The following is a 20,795-nucleotide window of genomic DNA, read 5'->3' on the forward strand; positions in this document are numbered from 1 at the left end:
GATAAGAGAACATGGCCCAATTAAAGGTTACAAATTGACAATAGTGTACTTGCAATCTTAATTAGCTAATTAACCATAAAGCCCAAATATTTTCAACCAAAATATCTAATATTATGAAAGTCAAATTGAACACTCTTATCATATTATAAAAATTAGAGATTTATCATACTTTAGAAGATGTAGATCCATATATTTTAACACTAAACCGACCAATTCCAAAAATATTTTTTTAGCAAATATACTTTAAATTGTATTCAAAACAAAATAATCTTTTGATACATGTAGTTTGCATATAGCCTACACTTATGAAAAAAAGAAAGTTATAACTCACTCAATAGTAAAAAGATTAATCTACAAATAATCTCTCAGAAAAACAATTAGAAACTACCTATATTATCGATTGGCTTATGTATCCTAGTGCCCCCAGAGCTCAACCCATCCCTCTGTTTTTCTTTTTATTTTTTTAAAAACCATGCAGGTTTTGTGTGATAGTTGAACTTTGAAGTATTATGACCCTCATCAATGGTATGTACAATTGTGAATTTTAATGACGAAATTTGTGGTAATTGAGCAAATTACTTTAGTTTATAAAGTTGGAGGAAAATCATTTTTAGGGTTATTATCACTTTACCTCCTTAAACTATATCACTACTATCAGTTTACCCCCTAACGTTATCTTTTAGTCACTTTACCCCTATAAGTAATTCAACTCAATATGTTAAGAAATTTTGGACAAAAATACCCTTTTATTTTATAGCATTACTACATTGTTATTATCACTTTATTTATTTAGATTATAGTGATACAATCACTTTAGTTCCTAACATTATTTTCTAGGCATTTTACCTCATCGTTAATCTAACTAGTATGGTCAAAAAATTTTAAATATATTTACCATTTTTTATATATAATTAAAAATAAAAAATTTAGAATGGTTATTCTTCTTTTTTTTTTTTTTTTACTTTAAGAGATCGAAAAACATAAAAATAAATGATTTTCTCAAATTTCTTTTTTTCACATTTATTAATACTAGGAAAAGAAAAAGAGAAAGGAAAGAAGGAGACGAAAAGTTAGATTTTGCAAAAAAAAAAAAAATTAAGAAAAGTCTAACATTATCGAATTACTTTAAGGTTGTCGAGATTAGAATTGAAATTTGGTGGTAAACAAAAAAGTGAAATAATTTTAAAATAATAAAAGTATTTAATTCTTTTTTATTTGTAATTTTTAAAAAAAGAATTGAGCTCCCTCTCCCCTTCCCCCTCTCCATCTTTCTATTTTTTTCAATATTAATAAAATTGCCAAGAGGAAAGAAATTAATATTTTGACTTTTTTCTTGATACTAAAAAGGAGAAGAGTTACTATAAATTTTTTATTATGCAAAGAGGAGGGTATTTTCTTCTAAAGTTTTTTAAGTTGTTAAGTTGGTTTAATGGTAGGATAAATTGTTTAAATAATAACTCTATAGGGTAAATTGATAATGAAACTATATTTTATGGAAGTAAAATGATAATAATTTTAAGGGTTAAAAATGTCTTTTCACTTTAATTAACAAACTCCGTTAAGTTTAACCGTTAGTTTTGGGGTTAAAGTGACTAAAAGATAACATTAACGGGGAAATTGATAGTAACACCAAATGTTAAGGGGTTCAAGTGATAATAACCCATCATTTTTATCGTCAAACATAATTTTATGGGTTAATCACATTTTATCCCCTTAAAAAATACCCACATTTCTCAGTTTACCCCATAACCTTTAATTTTGCTCACTTAACCCCCTTTAGGACAAAATTGCCCTTGCATTATTTTGACTTTTCATTTACTTTGTTTTCCTTTGTTTTATTTCTTTTTCTCTTTCTTCTTTATTTAATTCTTCCTCTTTCCCATAAAAATCTTCACCTTAATGATTGAAATTAAAAAAGAGGAATTGCAGAGATCTATATTCTCCTTAAATTATTAAAAAAATATTCAAATCACTTTCCTAAAATACAATTTTTTTAGCCTTTCAATTCTTTTAATTTTGGATTTTCCTCTTTCCTTTCTAGTTTCTCATTTTATTCTCAAGAAAATATCATAAGATGAAATTGTTTTCCTTTCTTTTATTTCTTTTTCTCTTTCTTCTCTCTTTCATCCTTCCCAATAGAAATTCCATTTCAACGAAAATTTTTGTTTTGAGTTTGTAATTTTATATTTTTGGGTGAAGGTTTAAAAGGTATCAAAAATTAATTTTGATTTTTTGTATGATACCACGTGTCACAAATTTCAATTGATGATTATTAATCAGGTCACAATTTCATCTTAAGATATTTTCTTGGGAATAAGAAACTAAAGAAGAAAGAGGAAAACCCAAAATTAAAAGAATTGAAAGGCTAAAAAAATTGTATTTTAGGAAAGTGGTTTGAATATTTTTTTTAATCATTTAAGGAGAAGATAGATCTCTGCAATTCCTCTTTTTTAATTTCAATCATTAAGGTGAAGATTTTTGTGGGAAAGAGGAAGAATTAAATAAAGAAGAAAGAGAAAAAGAAATAAAAGAAAGGAAAACAAGGTAAATGAAAAGTCAAAATAATGCAAGGGCAATTTTGTCCTAAAGGGAGTTAAGTGAACAAAATTAAAGGTTAGGGGATAAACTGAGAAATGGGGTATTCTTTAAGGGGATAAAATGTGATTAACCCTAATTTTATTTGCAAAAGAGTTATTTGATATCACCTCATAAGATTTTCTCCAGAAGGTAGTACAATTTGCATTACAAGGCTGTAAAATCGTGACTTTCAGCATTACAAATCTAAATTCATTGGTACATATATTTCCTCTCACAAAGATAAATTCTTGAAACCAAGAAAATTGTTTCATGGCAATTATGAAGTAGATATACAACCTCCCATCAAAAAAGGTGGGACCATCTATGCTTTTACCATCACAAATAACAATATTCGTAAAATCAAAGTAGCATAAACTCATTCCAACATCTTTTACTTTGTACTTTTATTTGGGATGGTAAGGTGCAAAATTCCACATTTGGATAGATAAGTTTTTAATTTTTATTTGCATAAGCAAATTAAAATTGCATAAACATAAATATAAATATAAAGCACTAATATGAAATAGAAACATGATAAACGAAAAAGGGAAGTGGAAAAAACAATTGCAGGTAACAGCTTAAGTATTCTCGTGATAAAAAAATCATAAAATACATGGAATAATTAGTTTTCTGTTAGAAAAATCCACTATTAAAATGCCCTGGAAAGAGTAGGTATCTACAATAAATATACAAGTGATTCTCATATATATATAGTTAGGATAATTTTAGTCTATCATTATAGAGAAGATGTGACAGCCCCACCTCCCCCTTAGGCGAACCAAAGGGTTCGGCGGACCGCCTGTCCAGCTCTCGCCAGGACTACGGAGTCGATCACGTAAACCCGATAGAGCGCACAAATGAATCCCCAAGAGAATAATCAATCGAAGACTACTAAGTTGAGAAGCATGAGTTCTACACCGTAAGGTGCCATCTCCAACGAATACACTTAATGTACATGATAAAACACTTATATACATACATTGAAAACTTTACAATTAAAAGCGGAATACTTGATTAAAAGACACTTAGGGTTTTGATTACACAAGAGCTACAAAAGAACATTTTACACCAGCTCAACCCTTTTCTCAAAATCACGGCTCAAAGTGTGGTTCCCTATAAGGAAAACAAAGATAACGGGAAGGGGGTGAGCTTACGCTCAATGAGGTACCAAAATAATAGCAAGTAAGAATCATGGAACTTCATATTCAATTAGTCACATATGCAAATCAAATAAAGAAATGAACAAACACCATAGATAGAAAGGATACGGGTGGCTCTCAGGAGCCAAATTCCCACTTGCTTCACCGAACCTTGATCGAAATAATAGTTGACACTCCGTCAACTTCCAAATAAAGTAACCAGTCCCGTCAGTAGAACACCACTTTACACCAAAATCCGTCCACCAAGCTTACCCCTACCGGGCCCGAACTCCAAACAGAAACAGAAGTGGTAATACTCGAGTATACCGGAATCAAGGGTCTCAATACCCAAAGATCCCAAAACAGACTACCGTGGTTCGTTATCTAATTGACCTCGGCCCGACTCGAGTAACTAGCCACAGATGTTGAGCTCAGAGGTCACAGAAAGGTCGTTGGATACCAGCTTCCAAACAACATCAGAACGGATACAGATACAGATAACAGATACAGATACAGACAACAGATTCCGATTTGCACCAAAAATTAGCATATGAACAGACAAGAGAACGAGTGTGATAAAGTACACCCTCGTTTCAAACAAAATAAACAGATAGTTCAGACGTTCATATCACAGATTGCATGTACAGAAACCGAGTTAAACAACAAGTGAGGGGAGTGATACACTCACCGGTTCAAGTACGGATACTTCAAAAATTTTCACTTCAAACTGGCTTTAATCGCCAAGAAACCCTAAAAGAATCAAAGTAAAACAATTGAAGGTTCCACTTCCAGAATCGAGTAAACAGAATGCACATGTGAGGCTCGACTACTAGTCGTATGCCTCGCCAAATAATTACTAATGCAAGGGTGCCAACATGATTTTGGAAACAAAAGTAACGAGAGGACCTAGGGTTTGAACGACCCAAAAACCCCTTCATTTTTTTTCAAAAGGCAACTCAAACCTAAAGAGACTAAATGGCCTAGAAAATTGGACAGCATTTCTCCTGAATTTGCTTACTTTCCAGCCATCATGGCTTCATTATTTTTCTCAATCAATCCCAAAGTCATACACAAAATAATTTCATTCAATAGCCGTTCAGTAAGCTCCAAGTAGTACAAGTACAATTCAAGTTAGGGAAAAGTCCGGAAATGAAAGTTAAGCTCTAAAACCCCAAAACAGTTTTGACGTTGTTTAGCGTATTGGACACAACCGGTACTACGATTGTCGGATGGATGTATAAGATACACCGTTTCGAAGCTAACAGAAAGGGTTACAATATTAAAGAAGGCCACTCAGTCTAGTTTGTAGTGGAACTAAGTCAAAAGTGCAATATACCAAACCAGAACCGCATAAATAAGTTAGCGAACCTCATTCTGGTTAAACAACCATAATTCAGGCTACCAAAATCCAATTCAAGTGATTCCAAAGCCATCCGAAAGCAAAGAGTCCAAGCTATATTTATTAAGAAGGCATCAAAAACCAAATCAGTAGTATTCCTGGTCAAAACAACCAATTACAGAAGCTGATTAGCATGCTCGGGTAGAAACAGGGCAGCAGGGGTATTTCGATCTTTTCACAGGCTACATTGCTCCGATTGGCCTGAAATTTTGTAGGAAACTATAAAATATAATTCCCTACAAATTTTATGTTTTAATCCAAAGCTAATTCGGCCTCTAACTATAGGAAACAGTACCAGGCAGAATAGGTTCCATTGAAACCCTAACTCCAAAATTTCCTTTCAATGCGGAAATTTTCCGCAATTAGCCACAATTTATGCACTAAGGCTTCATTCTAAACCATTCCCAACCATCATCCATGGACACACAATATTAATCATATGAAAACAGAAAAATCATAAATAAAGATAAAACTTCACCAATTTCTACCAAAAATCATGAAACAACACCCTAAATCATCACTTCATCTCATGTAAGTCACTAATTAAGCATTATTGAGAAGAAATAGAAGTCCCTTAGCTACTCACCTTAACAACCCAAGAAAGGGAGCAACTTAGCACCTTAATCTTCCAACCCACTTCACTAATCACCTCACAACTACTAAGAGAAGGATTTTTATGGAGAACTTTCAAGTTTAATCGGTTGAAACACAAGATTTAGGCAAGATTAGAAACAAAAGATTGAGAGTTTTCTTCCCTTGTTTTCTTGAGAGAGAGAGTCGGCCAAAGCTTGGAAATTTTGAGTGATTTTTGGGTCAATTTTTGATTTATTTGGTAAAGTAATGAATAGTGGTCAAAAGTAAGAACAATTCTCCAAGTGACACTTGTCACTATAATTAATACATGGTTATCCTTTTGTCTCTTCACTCTCATCCATATAACAACCTCTAATTATCTCTTAGCACCTAGTAAATTAATCCCGGTATACACAACTTAAGCTAATTGGCCGAATTTTACCGAACTTTTAACACTAACGGGTCCCACGTCCGATATACGCTCTTAATTTCTCAAATACTAACCGATACTAGAAAAATCATTTAAAAACTATATTTACTCATAAAAATTATTTCTAAAATTTTCCGGATAAAGAAAATGTGGAAAAATGTGCAATTAAAAGAAAATAAAACCTAGCAATTAAGAAACTTACGGGTCCTCACAGAAGAAGGACATATTGTTAGTTTCCACAGAATAATGTCCAGGTTGGTAGAGGGAAAGAGAGAAGATAGGACAGAATTCTATCAACCTGTTAGGTCAGTTGCCAAAATTGTTGATGAAGATTGTGGAACACTAAAGAAGATGCACGTCAATCACATTCAACCTACGTTCCGTGTGCATGTATTATAATCACTAACAATTATTGTCTTATCTTACATTTATGAATCTTTTTTATATAACTTTACTTTTCCATAATATTAATACATAAACCCCAACATAGTAGAGCACTGCTTAGACAGATCCTATGTTATTTTCTTATTTGGTATATCCCTACATTACTTTTTCCAATTGGTATATTATCGTGATCATTGTTAGAATTGGGATCATGTTAATATGTATGAATATTACTTCTCAACACCAACTCCGGTATCCTTCATTCGGGGTTCTTTGACTTTGATTTAGTGACAGAATTTATGTGAGCCAAATAAGCCTCCAAAAATCATGGATGAAGATTCTGAGCACATGAAAGAAAATGCCCGTTCAATTATTTATGAATCATTGATGAAGAATTTTGCTTCACCTTCCAATTTAGTATTTAAGCTGTAAGCACATGGTCATTAATAAATTGGCTTATGATCGCCAGTAGAAATAACTAAATCTTACTATTTTATTTGAGTGGAAACTCATAAAGAATTGTTCGAGAGTCTCTACTTTATTTTTTTACATAAGTTTGGGTTTGTCTATTAAGTATCCATTGTTAAAATTTACTATTTTAAAATAAATGCCACTTAGTGGTATCCACAAACTTCCAACATGATAACTGCTAGTATTAAATTTTGGATCATATCTTTAACAAGATATTTATGCATTGTTATTCCCATCATCCAAGAAAAAGAAAAAAGCTTTAATTAAATTAGAGGTGACAATTTGTCCCAAGTTCCAATAAAGGGACTTTGGGCGGAATGGACATTGTAATTTGATATTGGGTTTAAAATGGGACATATCCCAATTGTACCCATTAATTGATGGAAAATATTGGAAAATACTTGGGCACCCATTGAGCCCAAATATCTTCCCAAAAAATTTTATGCAAACTTCAATAGTCAGCACCCAATGAGCTCTGCCCAATCATTTGAAGATCAATCTATCCCCGCTATCATCCAATTATTATACTTGTTTGTGCTATTTTTTTCTTATCATATATCCCATCGTCAAACCATCTATATTTTCTTTTCCAATTGAAATGATCATTACACTCTGGCGGCTTTGCAGTTGACCAAAGTCTCTAAATTCTCCAAAGCAACTGCGACCGGAGACTACATAGTCTGGATGGCTGGTTATATCAAAGCCTCTCCTATCAATGAGCCTAAGCAGAGAAAAGCAATCGGCTCTTGCACATGGTCAAAAATTAGCACACGGCTTAGCATCAATTTAGTAATAATCAATAAGGAGACATATGCAACAATAATGCTGTCTTCCAATCTTTCAATACCATTGTCTAGAGCACTTGATCACTAATTGCAAGTAAATGCTCAAAGCACCGAAAGTGAAGAATGCCGCTAACCTATTAGACCTCTTAGATACAAAATTCATGACCTTTATGTACTAGAATTCAGATAAAACCTGCTGAGTTCAAAACAATAAATTAAAAAATGAACTTACAAAATCTTGACAAATTTTGCCAATGCAACTAGTTGACATGATTAGAAATGTCTATAATTCTGCTATTGTTTATCTGGGATGTAACTCAGTGATTGAAACATCATTGATAGACGGGTTTGGTGGTGACTTGGTGCTTGTAGATGTATCAGATACTGGTAAATCGTTAGGTGAGCTTTGTGTTCTACTACTACCAAAATATGCAGGCGGATTAGGTGCAGGCAACGTTATAGAGATACTGTTGAGCATGAGAACTACTGAAGCCATGGTTGGCCTTTGTTCAATTTCGTCTTGAATGCATAGCAAGCCAACATGGATGCTTTGAATAACTTCATTTCTTGAATATGCATCTCCGATTGTTGGATCTACCAATGCTAATGGTGTTCCATCCCTCCATTGTCTCCAAGCCTGCAACATATATTCCAAGTGATGATAGTGGAATAAATTGTCTCATTCAAATGTAGACAAGAGCTCTCCAATGAGAATTCCAAGAAAATGAGTTGTTTATTTTGCACTTACATAGCTTAGAAGGTCATCTCCTCCATGAGCTTGGTTGAACTGACTGTTTTTCTTGCCACTTAGAATTTCTAATATTAGAACACCAAAACTGAACACGTCTGATTTTACAGAGAACAAACCGTGCAATGCGTATTCAGGATCCATGTAACCACTACAAATTAGAGCCATTTGTAATACACTTCAGGATTCAGCAATTTGAAAATTTAAAACTGATGATGACAAAATGTAGAGAACGTAATTAAATATTAGAGTTTTAAAGATAGTGGGATGATTGTATTATTACAATCATATAACCATGTAGATAACAGGATGAGGGTGCAGAACTTACTATGTCCCTGCGATTTTACTTGTATTTCCTTCAGATTGATCAACTCCAAAGAGCCTTGCCATGCCAAAATCAGTGATCTTTGGATTCATATTTCTGTCTAGTAATACGTTACTGGCTTTAAGATCACGATGTATAATCCTAAGTCGAGAATCTTCATGAAGATAAAGAACTCCTCTTGCTATTCCTCCTATGATCTTGTATCGTCTTGACCAGTCCAACAATGGTTGCTTTTCTGGGTCTATACAATCATCAAACATGGCAAGTCTTGTTAGTTTCTTTAACTACAAAAGTTAATTTCCAAAAAGACTCGACAATCAATTCCAAAATAAATCAAGGGTATTTGACTGGAACCTAACCAAAGAGAAAGTAGTCAAGACTTTTGTTGGTCACAAATTCATAGATGAGTATTCTTTCTTCTCCTTCCAAGCAGAAACCAAGTAGTCGGACGAGGTTTCTGTGTTGAAGCCTAGCAACTAGGGCAATTTCGTTTTTAAATTCTTCTGTACCTTGAGCTGAGCTTCTTGATAGCCTTTTCACAGCTATTTCTTGTCCATTATGAAGTTTACCCTGATTGCAAATTAACAAAGTATAAGCAAAATTTTGATTTACAATGATCAATATTCATAAATTTTCAGCATACTTGAAAATGGCTTAAATGACTTGCTGTTGAAATGTGATCGTGAAGTGGAATCGAAATTGTGAAACTCGTTTTGACCCCGTGAACTCGAGAATGTTTTTAGTAAATTACCTAGATATAGTTTGTGCCTGGCATCAAGCGATAAAACTCAGTAACGTACTTTTAAGTTAGAAACTTTTGCGTAAGGATTTTCTAAACCTTGCCAACTCGACAATTTCCTTCTTAAACTCAATTATCTTTAGTACTTTTCTTAGAAAATGATTTCATTTGTTTTAAAATTCCAGGCACTAGTTTATTTTTCTTTTTCTTCCTTAAATGCTGCCCTGACTAGTTATTTGGGGGAAACTCGTTGAAAACGCGAAATTTCTATAGCTTAAATCAAAAGGCGTAGAAGACTTGTACGGTAAGCAAACTTATCCAAGTAAAGCAGCTCTAGTTACCTCTATGGAAAAGAATAGTAATATAAGGAAACTATACGGAATATTTTATTACTTTTACCAGTCTTAATCCTTAAGTGGATTGTCGACTTATCTTAAGAAAATAATACTAGACATTTCTTTTATAAGGAAAAAGTATCTCAAGGAACACTATAAGAAACATTTTCTCTACTTTTACCAAATCTCAACCTAAGTAGACTTTTGAATTTACTTTAAAGAGGTTAACTAGTAATATATCAAATAACCCTCTATATGAATAAGCTAAAAAATTGAACAGAGAACTTATAGCTCAAAGTTTGGTTTTTAGGATATTGCGAGGACGTGGAATTCAATTCCCAACTTGACATCTGAACGTCACTCTTGGTGAGTGTCCTTGCTTGTTTTATGACTAGTTGATTAAAGTGCTTTCTTGACCTGATATATGGTAATTGCAAAATGGGTTTTGATCCGTCGAAGTGAGCAGTGTGTACTTTATCACACTAGCCTTTCGAGTGGTGACTTGTGTGAAATATTTTAGTGAATCCATGTGTTGTGACGTCGCGGGGTGAAACCCTCGACAAATTTCCTGAGGGTATACGTAAGTATACTGCTCCTAATTTCCTGAGGGTATACGCAAGTATACTGCTCCCAATTTTTCTGAGGGTATGTCTCGAGCATACTGCTCCCTTAGGTGATGTGCGGGCCCGGGACAGGGGTATGGATGGTGACGGGTTAGGAACAAAATGAGATAATCTACATGGATTCTAAGTAGTGAGAATTGACGGGGAGGTCAATTACGATGATTTCTGACCAAGCGAGGAATTTGGCTCCTGAGAGCCCCTGTATCCTACCTTGTGTTGTTATCCGCTTTCCTATTTGGTTACTTTAGTGCATATTAATTCTTGTAAATTGTTTGTTTAGATGCATGTTTTGGGACACCACTGAGCTTTTGCTCACCCCACGTTTATTTGTTTTCCTTACAGGTTCTGGAAATTGAAAGTTTTGAAACTTACTCATGTTTCTCTTTTGGGGTGTACTTGAATGCTATGACTACTTTTGTGGGCTGTGATGCGTTAACTTGGATAATGTACTTTTTACTTTTGGATTGCTACTTGAAGCTGGAAATGTGTAAACCCTAATACGAGCGTTTGGCTTGTAAGTTTGTATCAGTGATGTATGTGGTTGTCCGTTCGGATTCGTGCGACTTTATTCTTGGTTGTAACGCGTTAGGTGATTGGGAGCCGTCAGTTGGCTAATTTAAATTACTGTTATCTCTGAAGCTAATGTGATTTTAGTCATCAGCCTGTTTGGGAGTATTGTTTTGTAATAGATTAGGTTATTCTTCGAAAGGATTTGGGTTAGAATGCTTGCGTGAGTCCTGGCGAGAGCTGGGTAGACGGCCCGCCAACCCTTTGGTTCGCCTTCGGGGGAAGTGGGGTCGCCACACTAATTGAGTTGACATCTTTCGTTAGGCAACTGGCTGTGGGAAATGCATCACAAGCCAAGGTATGCGGGGTTTGCACTGGTATGGATCACTCTACAGACATGTGCCCAATGATTCAAGAAGAAAGTGCAGAACAAATAAACATGGCCGGAGAAGGGCCTATGACCCGTACTCGAGCACATATAACCCGGGTTAGAGAGATCACCCTAATTTTAGCTATGGGGGAAATAGGCAGCCCAATTTTGCACCGAATAGGCAGCAGGGGCATCACTAGCAGCCTCACCAGCAGTATCAGTCTCGCCCACCACCACCCTCCTCAAACTCAAGTCCGTCTTTGGAAGAAATGATGAAACAATTGATTGCTAATTAACAAAAAACGGACTCTGACATGCACAGCATGAGGAATCAAATGGGACAAATGGCGATAGCAATTAACCGCCTAGAATCCCAAGTCCAAGGTAAATTACCGTCCCAACCTGAAGTGAACCCGAAGAACGTAAGTGCGATGATTTTAAGGAGCGGGAAAGAAATTCAGGGACCAGAACTCATAATTCCAAAAGACAAGGATGAGGAAAAGATTGAGAACGAGCTCGAGAAGGAGGACAGCAATGGCACAAATCCACAGGTACTTCCAGACACAGTCATTACAGTTAAAACAAACCCGCCTCCCTTTCCTAGCAGGTTGGAAAGACCGAAAAAGCAGGATAAGAAGAAGGAGATCCTGAAGGTGTTCCGTAAAGTAGAGATTAATATTCCCCTGTTAGATGCAATTAAACAGGTGCCAAAGTACGCAAAGTTTCTGAGAGACCTGTGCGTTAATCGAAGGCGGCTGAGGAGAGATGAAAGAGTCATTGTTGGGGAAAATGTGTCCGCAGTCCTGTAGAAAAAGCTCCCACCAAAGTGTGGGGACCCAAGTATATTCACTATCCCCTGTAGGATAGACAACACCTTGATTAGAAAAGTCATGCTGGACTTAGGGGCGTCAATTAATGTGATGCCAAAATCTATCTATATTTCTCTAAACCTAGGTCCATTAAAAAAAACTGAAATAATCATTCAGTTAGCTGACCGAACTAATGTGTATCCTGACGGGTTAGTTGAAGATGTGTTGATAAAAATTAATGATTTGGTATTCTCAGCTGCCTTTTATGTACATGACATAGATGATGATCATTCCCCTGATCCCTCACCTCTGCTATTAGGTAGACCCTTTTGAGCACAGCACAGACTAAAATTGATGTTTACAAGGGTACCTTGTCTATGGAGTTTGATGGGGAAATTGTTCATTTTAATATCTTTGATACTATGAAATACCCCTCAAACTCCAATTTTAGCTCTGTTTTCTCTGTGAGTACTATTGACCCTGCGGTGCAAGAAGTGTTTGAAACTGTTGGCAGGGATGAGTTGGAGGTGGCTCTGACCAAGCACCTCGAGTTGGAGACAATGCCTAAGGTGGAGTGGAGTGAAGATCTAAAATGCACAATAGGTGCATTACAATCATTGCCGATCACCACAAAAAGGTATGAACTCTCACCTATTTTTATTCCCGAATCCCACCAGAGAATATTGCCATCTGTGGTGCATGCACCTGTATTGGAGTTGAAACCCCTACCAGAGCACTTGAAGTATGCGTATCTGGGCGACAACGAGACACTCCCGGTGATTATCTCATCGGCACTATCAAAAATCCAGGAGGAAAAACTAATTCGGGTTCTCAGAGAGTATAAAGAGGCGATAGGGTGGACCATTGCCGACATTAAGGGAATCAGTCCCTCCATCTGTATGTATCGAATAAGGCTGGAGGAGGATGCCAAACCTGTGCGCTGAGGCTCAACCCCCTCATGATGGATGTAGTGAAAAAAGAAATATTGAAACTACTCGATGTGAGGATCATATTTGCTATATCTGATAGTCTATGGGTAAGCCCGGTCCAGGTAGTTCCAAAAAAGGCAGGAGTGACGGCAGAGACCAACCAAACTGGTGAGCTAGTGCTAGTGCGCAAACCCACTGATTGGAGACAGTGTATAGACTACCGCAGGCTGAACGCCGTTACCAAAAATGATCATTTTTCTCTCTCTTTCATTGATCAAATGGTTGAACGCTTGGCTTGTAGGGCTTATTACTGTTTTCTGGATGAATTTTCAGGATATTTTCAGATAGCAATTGCGCCCAAGGATCAAGAAAAGATGACCTTCACTTGCCCGTTCGGGACATTTGCTTATAGACGAATGCCCTTCGGGTTGTGCAATGCACCTGCAACTTTCCAAAGATGTATGGTAAGCATCTTTTCTGAATATGTTGAGAAAATAATTGAGATTTTCATGGACAATTTTAATGTATATGGTGATAGCTTTGATACGTGTTTGGATAACCTGAAATTGGTCTTATTAAGGTGTATAGAGACTAATCTTGTGCTTAATTGGAAAAATATCATTTTATGGTTGAGCACGGGATAGTCCTGAGTCATATTATATCTTCTAAGGGCATCGAGATTGACAGGGCAAAAATAGATATTATATCTGCTTTACCTTACCCCGCGAGTGTGCAGGAGGTGCGCTCTTTTCTTGGACATGCAGGTTTTTATCGAAGGTTCATCAAAGATTTTTTGAAAATAGGAGCCCCGTTATTCCAGCTTTTACAAAAAGATATGGCCTTCGACTTTGATGACGAGTGTGAGAGAGCCTTCGACAAGTTGAAGGAGTTGTTGACCTCACCCCCAATCATCCAACCCCCTGACTGGAGTTTACCATTTGAGATCATGTGCGATGCCAGTGATCATGCTGTAGGGGCTGTGTTGGGGCAAAAAATGGGAAAGGCAGCTCACGTCATCTACTATGCGTCCCAAGCATTGAATGGAGCTTAATTGAATTATTCTACCATTGAGAATAAGCTTTTTGCAGCTATGTTTGCTATAGAAAAATTTAGGTCATATTTATTAGGTGCTAAAGTTATTGTGTTTTCTGATCATGCAGCGTTGCGGTACCTAATGACCAAGAAGGATGCGAAACCGAGGCTCATAAGGTGGATATTGCTCCTACAGGAATTTGACCTGGAGATAAGGGATAAAAGAGGCTCAAAGAATTTGGTAGCCGACCACTTGAGCCGCATACCAGTGGGGGAGGAGAAAGAGCCATTGAGGGATACTTTCCCTGAGGAGCACCTGTTTTCTTTGAATTCTCAATTGCCTTGGTATGCCGATTTAGTCAATTATTTAGTAACGGGTAATTTTCCTGCAGGTTGGCCAAAATCGAAGAGGGATAAATTGAAGAGTGACACCAAGCATTTCATCTGGGATGACCCGTACTTGTGGAAGAGATGTGCTGACCAGGTGATGAGACGATGTGTAAGTGAAGCTTCCAGTCAATTTTGAGTTTTTGTCATACTTTTGCCTGTGGAGGACATTTTGGACCAAAAAGAACTACTCATAAGGTATTGGAAAATGGATTTTATTGGCCTTCTATATTTAAAGATGCATATGTATTTTGTAAGTCGTGTGATCGCTGTCAAAGGGTAGGTAATATGGCCCGTAGAGATCATATGCCCCAAGTCCCATTAATTTTTGTTGAAATTTTTGATGTGTGGGGTATCGATTTCATGGGGCCTTTTCCTACCTCATTTGGTTTTGTGTATATTTTGTTGGCAGTCGATTACGTGTCTAAATGGGTGGAGGTTAGGGCCATCCGGATTAATGATTCGAAAGTGGTTGCAGATTTTATCAAATCTAATATTTTTGTGCGTTTCGGGATGCCAAGGGCCATTGTTAGTGACAGGGGGACGCATTTCTGCAACAAAACCATAGCCGCGCTGTTTCGAAAGTATAGAGTACTTTACAGGGTCTCGACGTCGTACCACCCGCAGACTAATGGTCAAGCGGAGGTATCGAATCGGGAAATTAAGTCCATTTTGGAGAAAATGATGCGACCCATTAGGAAGGACTGGAGTCAAAGGTTGGAAGATGCACTCTGGGCCTATCGAATGGCGTACAAGACCCCTATAGGGATGTCACCGTACAGATTGGTATTTGGGAAGCCGTGTCACCTTCCAGTGGAGTTCGAGCATAAGGCTTTTTGGGCAGTTAAACAGTATAACATGAATCTAGAAGATGCCGATGCTCAACGGAAGTTGGATTTGCAAGAATTGGAGGAGATCTGGAACGAGGCCTACGAAAATGCACTAATTTACAAGGAGAGGAGTCGGACGTTTCATGACTAATAAATCTCTAGAAAAACCTTTGAAGTTGGTCAGAAGGTTCTCCTATACCAGTCCAGGCTCAAATTATTTCCAGGTAAACTACGTTCCCGTTGGATTGGCCCTTTCATTGTGACTCACGTTTTTCCCTATGGTGCAATAGAAATTCAGAGTACTAAGACAGATAACCATTTTGTGGTGAATGGACATCGCCTCAAAAACTATTATGAGGGCCTTGTAGATGGAGAGGTGGAGGTGATACGTTTGGATGAGCCACAGTGTTCAAAATAGTACTCCTTGGCCATGTCTAGCCAAAGACATTAAAGAAAGGCGCTCATTGAGAGGCAATCCAATTTCTTTTGGTTGTTTGTTCGATCTTGTTTTGATAGTTTAAATATGTTTTTCCCTGAGTTTGACTGATTTCTGGCTTCAATTTTCGTTTTTGATGATGTGTAGGTATCTTTCTGGCGTCATGTCGTATGGAACGCTCGCGGTCAGAAGGGTTCTTGCCCTCCTGACGTGCCCGCGTCCCTTCCGCGGGAAAGGTAAGCATTCAAAAAAAAGCAGTTATTGATTTTGTGTTAGCCTCTAATTTTGAGAATCGAAGATGGGTTTTGCAATTATAATATTTAAAAAAAAGAGAAAAAAATTATTATTATTATTATTGTTATTATTATTATTATTTTTTACACGAAGAAAAAACAAAAAAAGAGAGAGAGAGAGAGAGAGAGAAAACAAACAAAACAAACAAAAAAAAACAAAAATGAAAAAAAAATTATTTCCTTTTAACCGTAGCTAGGTTTCTATATTTTCAAAAAAATAAAAAAAAAGAGAAGATTTTTTCCTTTTTTCTTTCTTTTTCTTTCTTTCTTCTTCTTCTTCTTTCTTCTTTCTTTCTTCTCTGCTGGTTCATCCTCTTGGTCGACCAAATCACTTTTTGTCGCCGCCAACTCTTCCACCTCGATCGCACTCCGCCATCGATCTCACCATCGTGAACCCAAGCCATCCATAACCGAAGCTCGCACGCCGCCGCTCCTCCCAGCGCACGTCGCCCGCTGGTCGAAGCCACTGCCGCAGCGCGCAGCTCACCCCGGCTCACACTCCAGCCCCTCTCCACCAGGTTTCTCCTATTTCCTCGCGCCCCCACCTGCGCACGCCGCCGCTCCTCCACCTTGCCAGGCGAAGCAGCCGCGCGCCGCCGCTGCTGGAGCTCGCGTCTCTCCTGCCTCGCTCCGCTCATCGTGCGCATGTCTCACGTCATCACCATCCCAGCGCACGCCGGCCGCTGGACCGCCGCTTCTATCCACGATCCGCGACCATCAGCCTCGCGGCCACCTCCCTAGCTCTGCCGCCCTCTGACCACCACGACGCCACCGAGCCAGCTACTCCTCACCACCGCTGCGCGCCTCACGCCCATCTTCCCAGTCGCGCGACTCTGCCCGCTGCTCTGAAGTGGTACTGGTGGAGGTATTTGGATTTTGTCACCCAATTTCTAATATTGTTTGGTACTGCTTGGGTTCCTCCAAAATTGGTATTGGTGGCCGTGGGAGTTATTTCTTCAGTTGTGTGGTAAACCAGTGGTACTGGTTGTGATATTTGCCCTGATTTTGTTGAATACTGGTTTGCCATCTTCTTGCAAATATTAGTTGCTCTTTTGGCGGGGTACATTAGTGTGGGTATTTTGACTACAATCGATATTTTCTCTCTTATTGGCTGATTGATTGATTGGAAGCTGGAAGCTTGGAATTCCTTTGTCACTGTCCAAATCTGAATTGTTATTGCTTGAATTGCTGAATTTTTTGGAATTTTTTCTATGATTTTGGTTGGTTGAGTTGTGCATTCAATTTTCCACCAGTGGTACTGGTAGGAGTATTTTTCCCTTGAAGTTGTTACCCTCGTTCGGTTGGATACCTGGTTGTCTGCTGAGGATCTATGATTAGGCTGTCATTTTTTCAATTTCTGAATTGCTATCACTGGTTTTGCCATATTATTGGGGCCTTTGTTACGCTTTGACTGTTGGGGGCATTAGTTGAAAATTTAAAGTGCAGTTGCTGTGATTTTAGATGGACCCAGCTTACTGGCTGATGACTTGACTTGGGTAGCCCCTATGCTTATTGAATAGCCTTTGCCAGTTGCTAATTGTTGTTAATAGTTGGGCATCCTGTGGTTATTGAGTGCCATTGTTGCTTTGTTGAGACATTGGTATAAATTGTGGGTGACTCAATTGTACATTTTTTGACTGTTTAAATTGGCATTTGTTGGTTGTTCTTGTCTCTGGTTGCCTGGAGTGATATTCGGACATCATGGTGAGACCAAAATCATCCTCTAGGTCTAGAGCCTCTCAATCTCAGCCCTCACCCCAACCCTCCATTCCAGTAAATACCCCTATCAACCAACCTTCCGCGTACGGTGTCCGAACCCGATTGGGCAGGGGCAGGGTGCCCATGTGGCCTCCTCCACTCACCTTGGCGGGCATTTAAACTTCACTAGACCCGCCGATCAGTAGATATACGCCAAGGTGTGTGAGCGGCGTATCATATCTTGCAAGTGTTGTGAGAAACTTGCTATGATTGGCCTAGGCATCCGGAAGGAGGTGGATCAGATGTTTACTAACATCGGGTGATGCCCTTATCGTGATATCTTCTGTCCAGCCTTTGTCGAGCTGATTAGGGAATTTTACTCCACGTTTGAGTTTGAGTTGCCTACTAGGTACACTGTAGAGACCCTATATGTCATTCATTTCCGTCTAATGGGTGAGGAGTTCAATTTCTCCATTACCCAGTTTAATCTGGCATTTGGGTTCATCACTCCGGAGTATGCCAAGACTAGGGAGTATGTTGAGAGTGCCTGTGATTATGTAGAGCCCTTTCTCTCGTCCTACCACGACTTTTGGAGGGACATGTCTATCAACAGGCACCGCTATGACCCTTCTAGATCTAGGTGCTCCTTTCTTAAGGACCCTAGTGCCTGTTATGTTCAGCGGTTTCTAGCCTACAGCTACTCGGGTCGAAAAGACAATACTAGTATACTCTCCCGACTCGAGTTTTTCTTCATTTGGTATATGAAGAACAATGTCAAGGTGAATCTGGGGTGTTGGTTGGCTGCGCAGTTCAAGACCGTTTTAGCCAAGAAGAACAAACCCCTGATCCTCGGGTCTTACATTACACACTTGGCGGTACAGCTAAGAGTTCTTAATCTTCGGACCACGACCTGCATTTGGCTTTCGAGATGGAGTTTCTGAACGTGGACTGCTTAGAGAAGATGGGAGTTGTCGAGTGCCTACCCAATGGCTTCTTACAGTTACCCCTCCGGGACCGGTACGAGCCCCGGGTACGCGTCCTTCGGCACGAGCGGGGCCCTCTTCGTTCCCTGGGTCTGCCGAGGATACCGCTGGCTCCTCCTCCTCTGCGCCTCCTCCACCCCTTGGGGCTGCTGGCTGGAATCAACTTCAGAATCAAGTTTAGAATTTGGAAGCTCGGATGACCAACATCGATGCTAACGTGCATAGCATGGCACAGAACTTGGCAGCTTTCATGCAGCAGGCGGGTGTTCCCCGCCATTTGGTTATCGCCCACCACTTTGATCCGACTTCAGGGAAGTGTTGTTGCCCTTTCTCCTACTTTTGATGTTTAATTGCTACATTGAGGACAATGTATCGTTTAGGTGTGGGGGGTCAGTAGTGGTTCTAGTTTTTAGTAGTTTCTAGTTTTTAGGTGTTTTTCCTTTATTTTTAGTTTGTTTTTTGTTTATTTTCATTCAGTCATTTTCTTTCTTTCTGGTGATGAGCCCTCGTGTGAATGCCAAAAATTGATGTTGGATTGTTGCCTCTAACTTCACTGTTGCCAAGTTTTTATTAATAAAATGTATCAAGTTGATGTGGTTGAGTCTAAGAACATCACTTTGGTGAATATCGGTGACTGATTGGTTCTTTTGATTTCTTTGTTAACTTTTCTAGGCATAGGGAATGACTGTTGGCATTTTCATATGAATTGGTCTAATATTGACTTTAGTTCTCTATGATTGGCGAAATTGAGGCTAGCTGCTCTTAATTTTGTTCCTAGCGGTGTTATTTTGCATTATTGTGTTATTTGGTTGTGAATAAGCTTGACTGTACTCCGCTATTAGTTACTACTGAGTAACCGGGGATCTTCACCTAAAAGTGTTGATCCTCGCGTCAAAAAGTAGTAATTTCTATGAGTACGTGATCGTATAGCGATAAGAGATGAGTAATCGGGCCCCTTCATCTGAAAAATGTCGGAATTCACGTCAAAAGGCTCCCATGGTTAGAAACCAAGTCTTTTTGTGCTATCAAAAAGAAAGAAAGAATAAATAATAGAAAACGTGAAAAAGTGCAGGTTATGTTAGTGTGTGTTAGAGGTCAGCTTGTCGATTTATGGGGTTAATATAAAGATTTTGATTAATATTTGGACCATTTGCTAATAAATGTTGTGCGTCATTCCTTCTTCTTAGATTAGTTAACTTGGAATTGAAGGAGTTTGTGGTTTAGAAGCTAACCGGCGTGATGTTTCTTGGAGTTTTATCACTGATGCTTGATTTATGATTTTCTTGGTGTCTTGGCAATTTAGTAGATAGAGCAATGGCCATTATCAAATTTTGGTGTCTGTTTACTATTCTTATGCTTGAGGACAAGCATGGTTTAGGTGTGGAGGAAATTGATAGGTTGCAATTTTATTATTTATTTTATTATTAATTTCCCCTATTACCTGACTTGATGTGGATTAATTGTTAGATTCTACTCACTTTTAGTATTTTACATTTATTTCAGGGAGTAGAATGAAAATATAATAACAAGTGCTAATTTGGCAGAAAAGGGGTCCAGATGATAGAACTTGTCCCAGGGGCATTTTTGGAAAGGAAAATTTGTTCCCATTTTGGTAATTTGGGGAAGAGGGCAGCGGACACATGGGCTGGAACGGATTGGAAGCCGCCGCACAGGAAGCAATAGATAGACTACTAGGTACGAATAGAAACGGCAGAGGGGCGCTAGCTTAGTTTTCCATTGTTGACTTTTCCTTGGGTTCTTTTGGCTTTCTTCTTATGCATGTCAGGCACTAGTAGTGCTTAGCTTGACTTTTCTTTTGGGTTCTTGGTAGTGGAGTTCTCCTGCGGATGGCAGGAGCAATTAGGAAGACATTGAATCATACTCTGCAACTCTGCTTTACTTTATTTCTTTGACCGAATTGAACTTGTCCATTTCTCAATTGATGGCCGCGGCTCTTTCTTCAATTTTGCGTGGGTTTTGCACATCAAACATG

The 20,795-nt window shown here is 38.2% G+C and overlaps 1 protein-coding gene across 1 annotated transcript; it reads right to left on the bottom strand.

Moving 5' to 3' along the window:
* Positions 1 to 7,997: 7,997 nt before the first annotated feature.
* On the bottom strand, positions 7,998 to 10,904 carry LOC113718043 (cysteine-rich receptor-like protein kinase 10). The gene is made up of 5 exons (XM_072071942.1): positions 10,869 to 10,904; positions 9,191 to 9,401; positions 8,835 to 9,072; positions 8,507 to 8,657; positions 7,998 to 8,395 (listed from the first exon to the last, which is right to left on the bottom strand). The coding sequence occupies exons 1-5, from the start codon at positions 10,902 to 10,904 to the stop codon at positions 8,060 to 8,062; spliced, it is 972 nt and encodes a 323-aa protein (XP_071928043.1). The 3' UTR covers positions 7,998 to 8,059.
* Between the last annotated feature and the right edge of the window lie 9,891 nt (positions 10,905 to 20,795).

The sequence above is a fragment of the Coffea arabica genome, chromosome 11e (genome assembly GCF_036785885.1).
Source record: "Coffea arabica cultivar ET-39 chromosome 11e, Coffea Arabica ET-39 HiFi, whole genome shotgun sequence".
Lineage (NCBI taxonomy): Eukaryota > Viridiplantae > Streptophyta > Magnoliopsida > Gentianales > Rubiaceae > Coffea > Coffea arabica.

Bases quoted from the DNA above. Each gene is read 5' to 3' on its own strand.
- LOC113718043 (XM_072071942.1), bottom strand. From the start codon at position 10,904: ATGAGTAAGTTTCAAAACTTTCAATTTCCAGAACCT. The intron at 9,073-9,190 runs GTTAGGTTCCAG...ATGATTGTATAG, and splicing joins TCTTGACTACTTTCTCTTTG to ACCCAGAAAAGCAACCATTG. The intron at 8,396-8,506 runs GTAAGTGCAAAA...TATATGTTGCAG, and splicing joins GAGATGACCTTCTAAGCTAT to GCTTGGAGACAATGGAGGGA.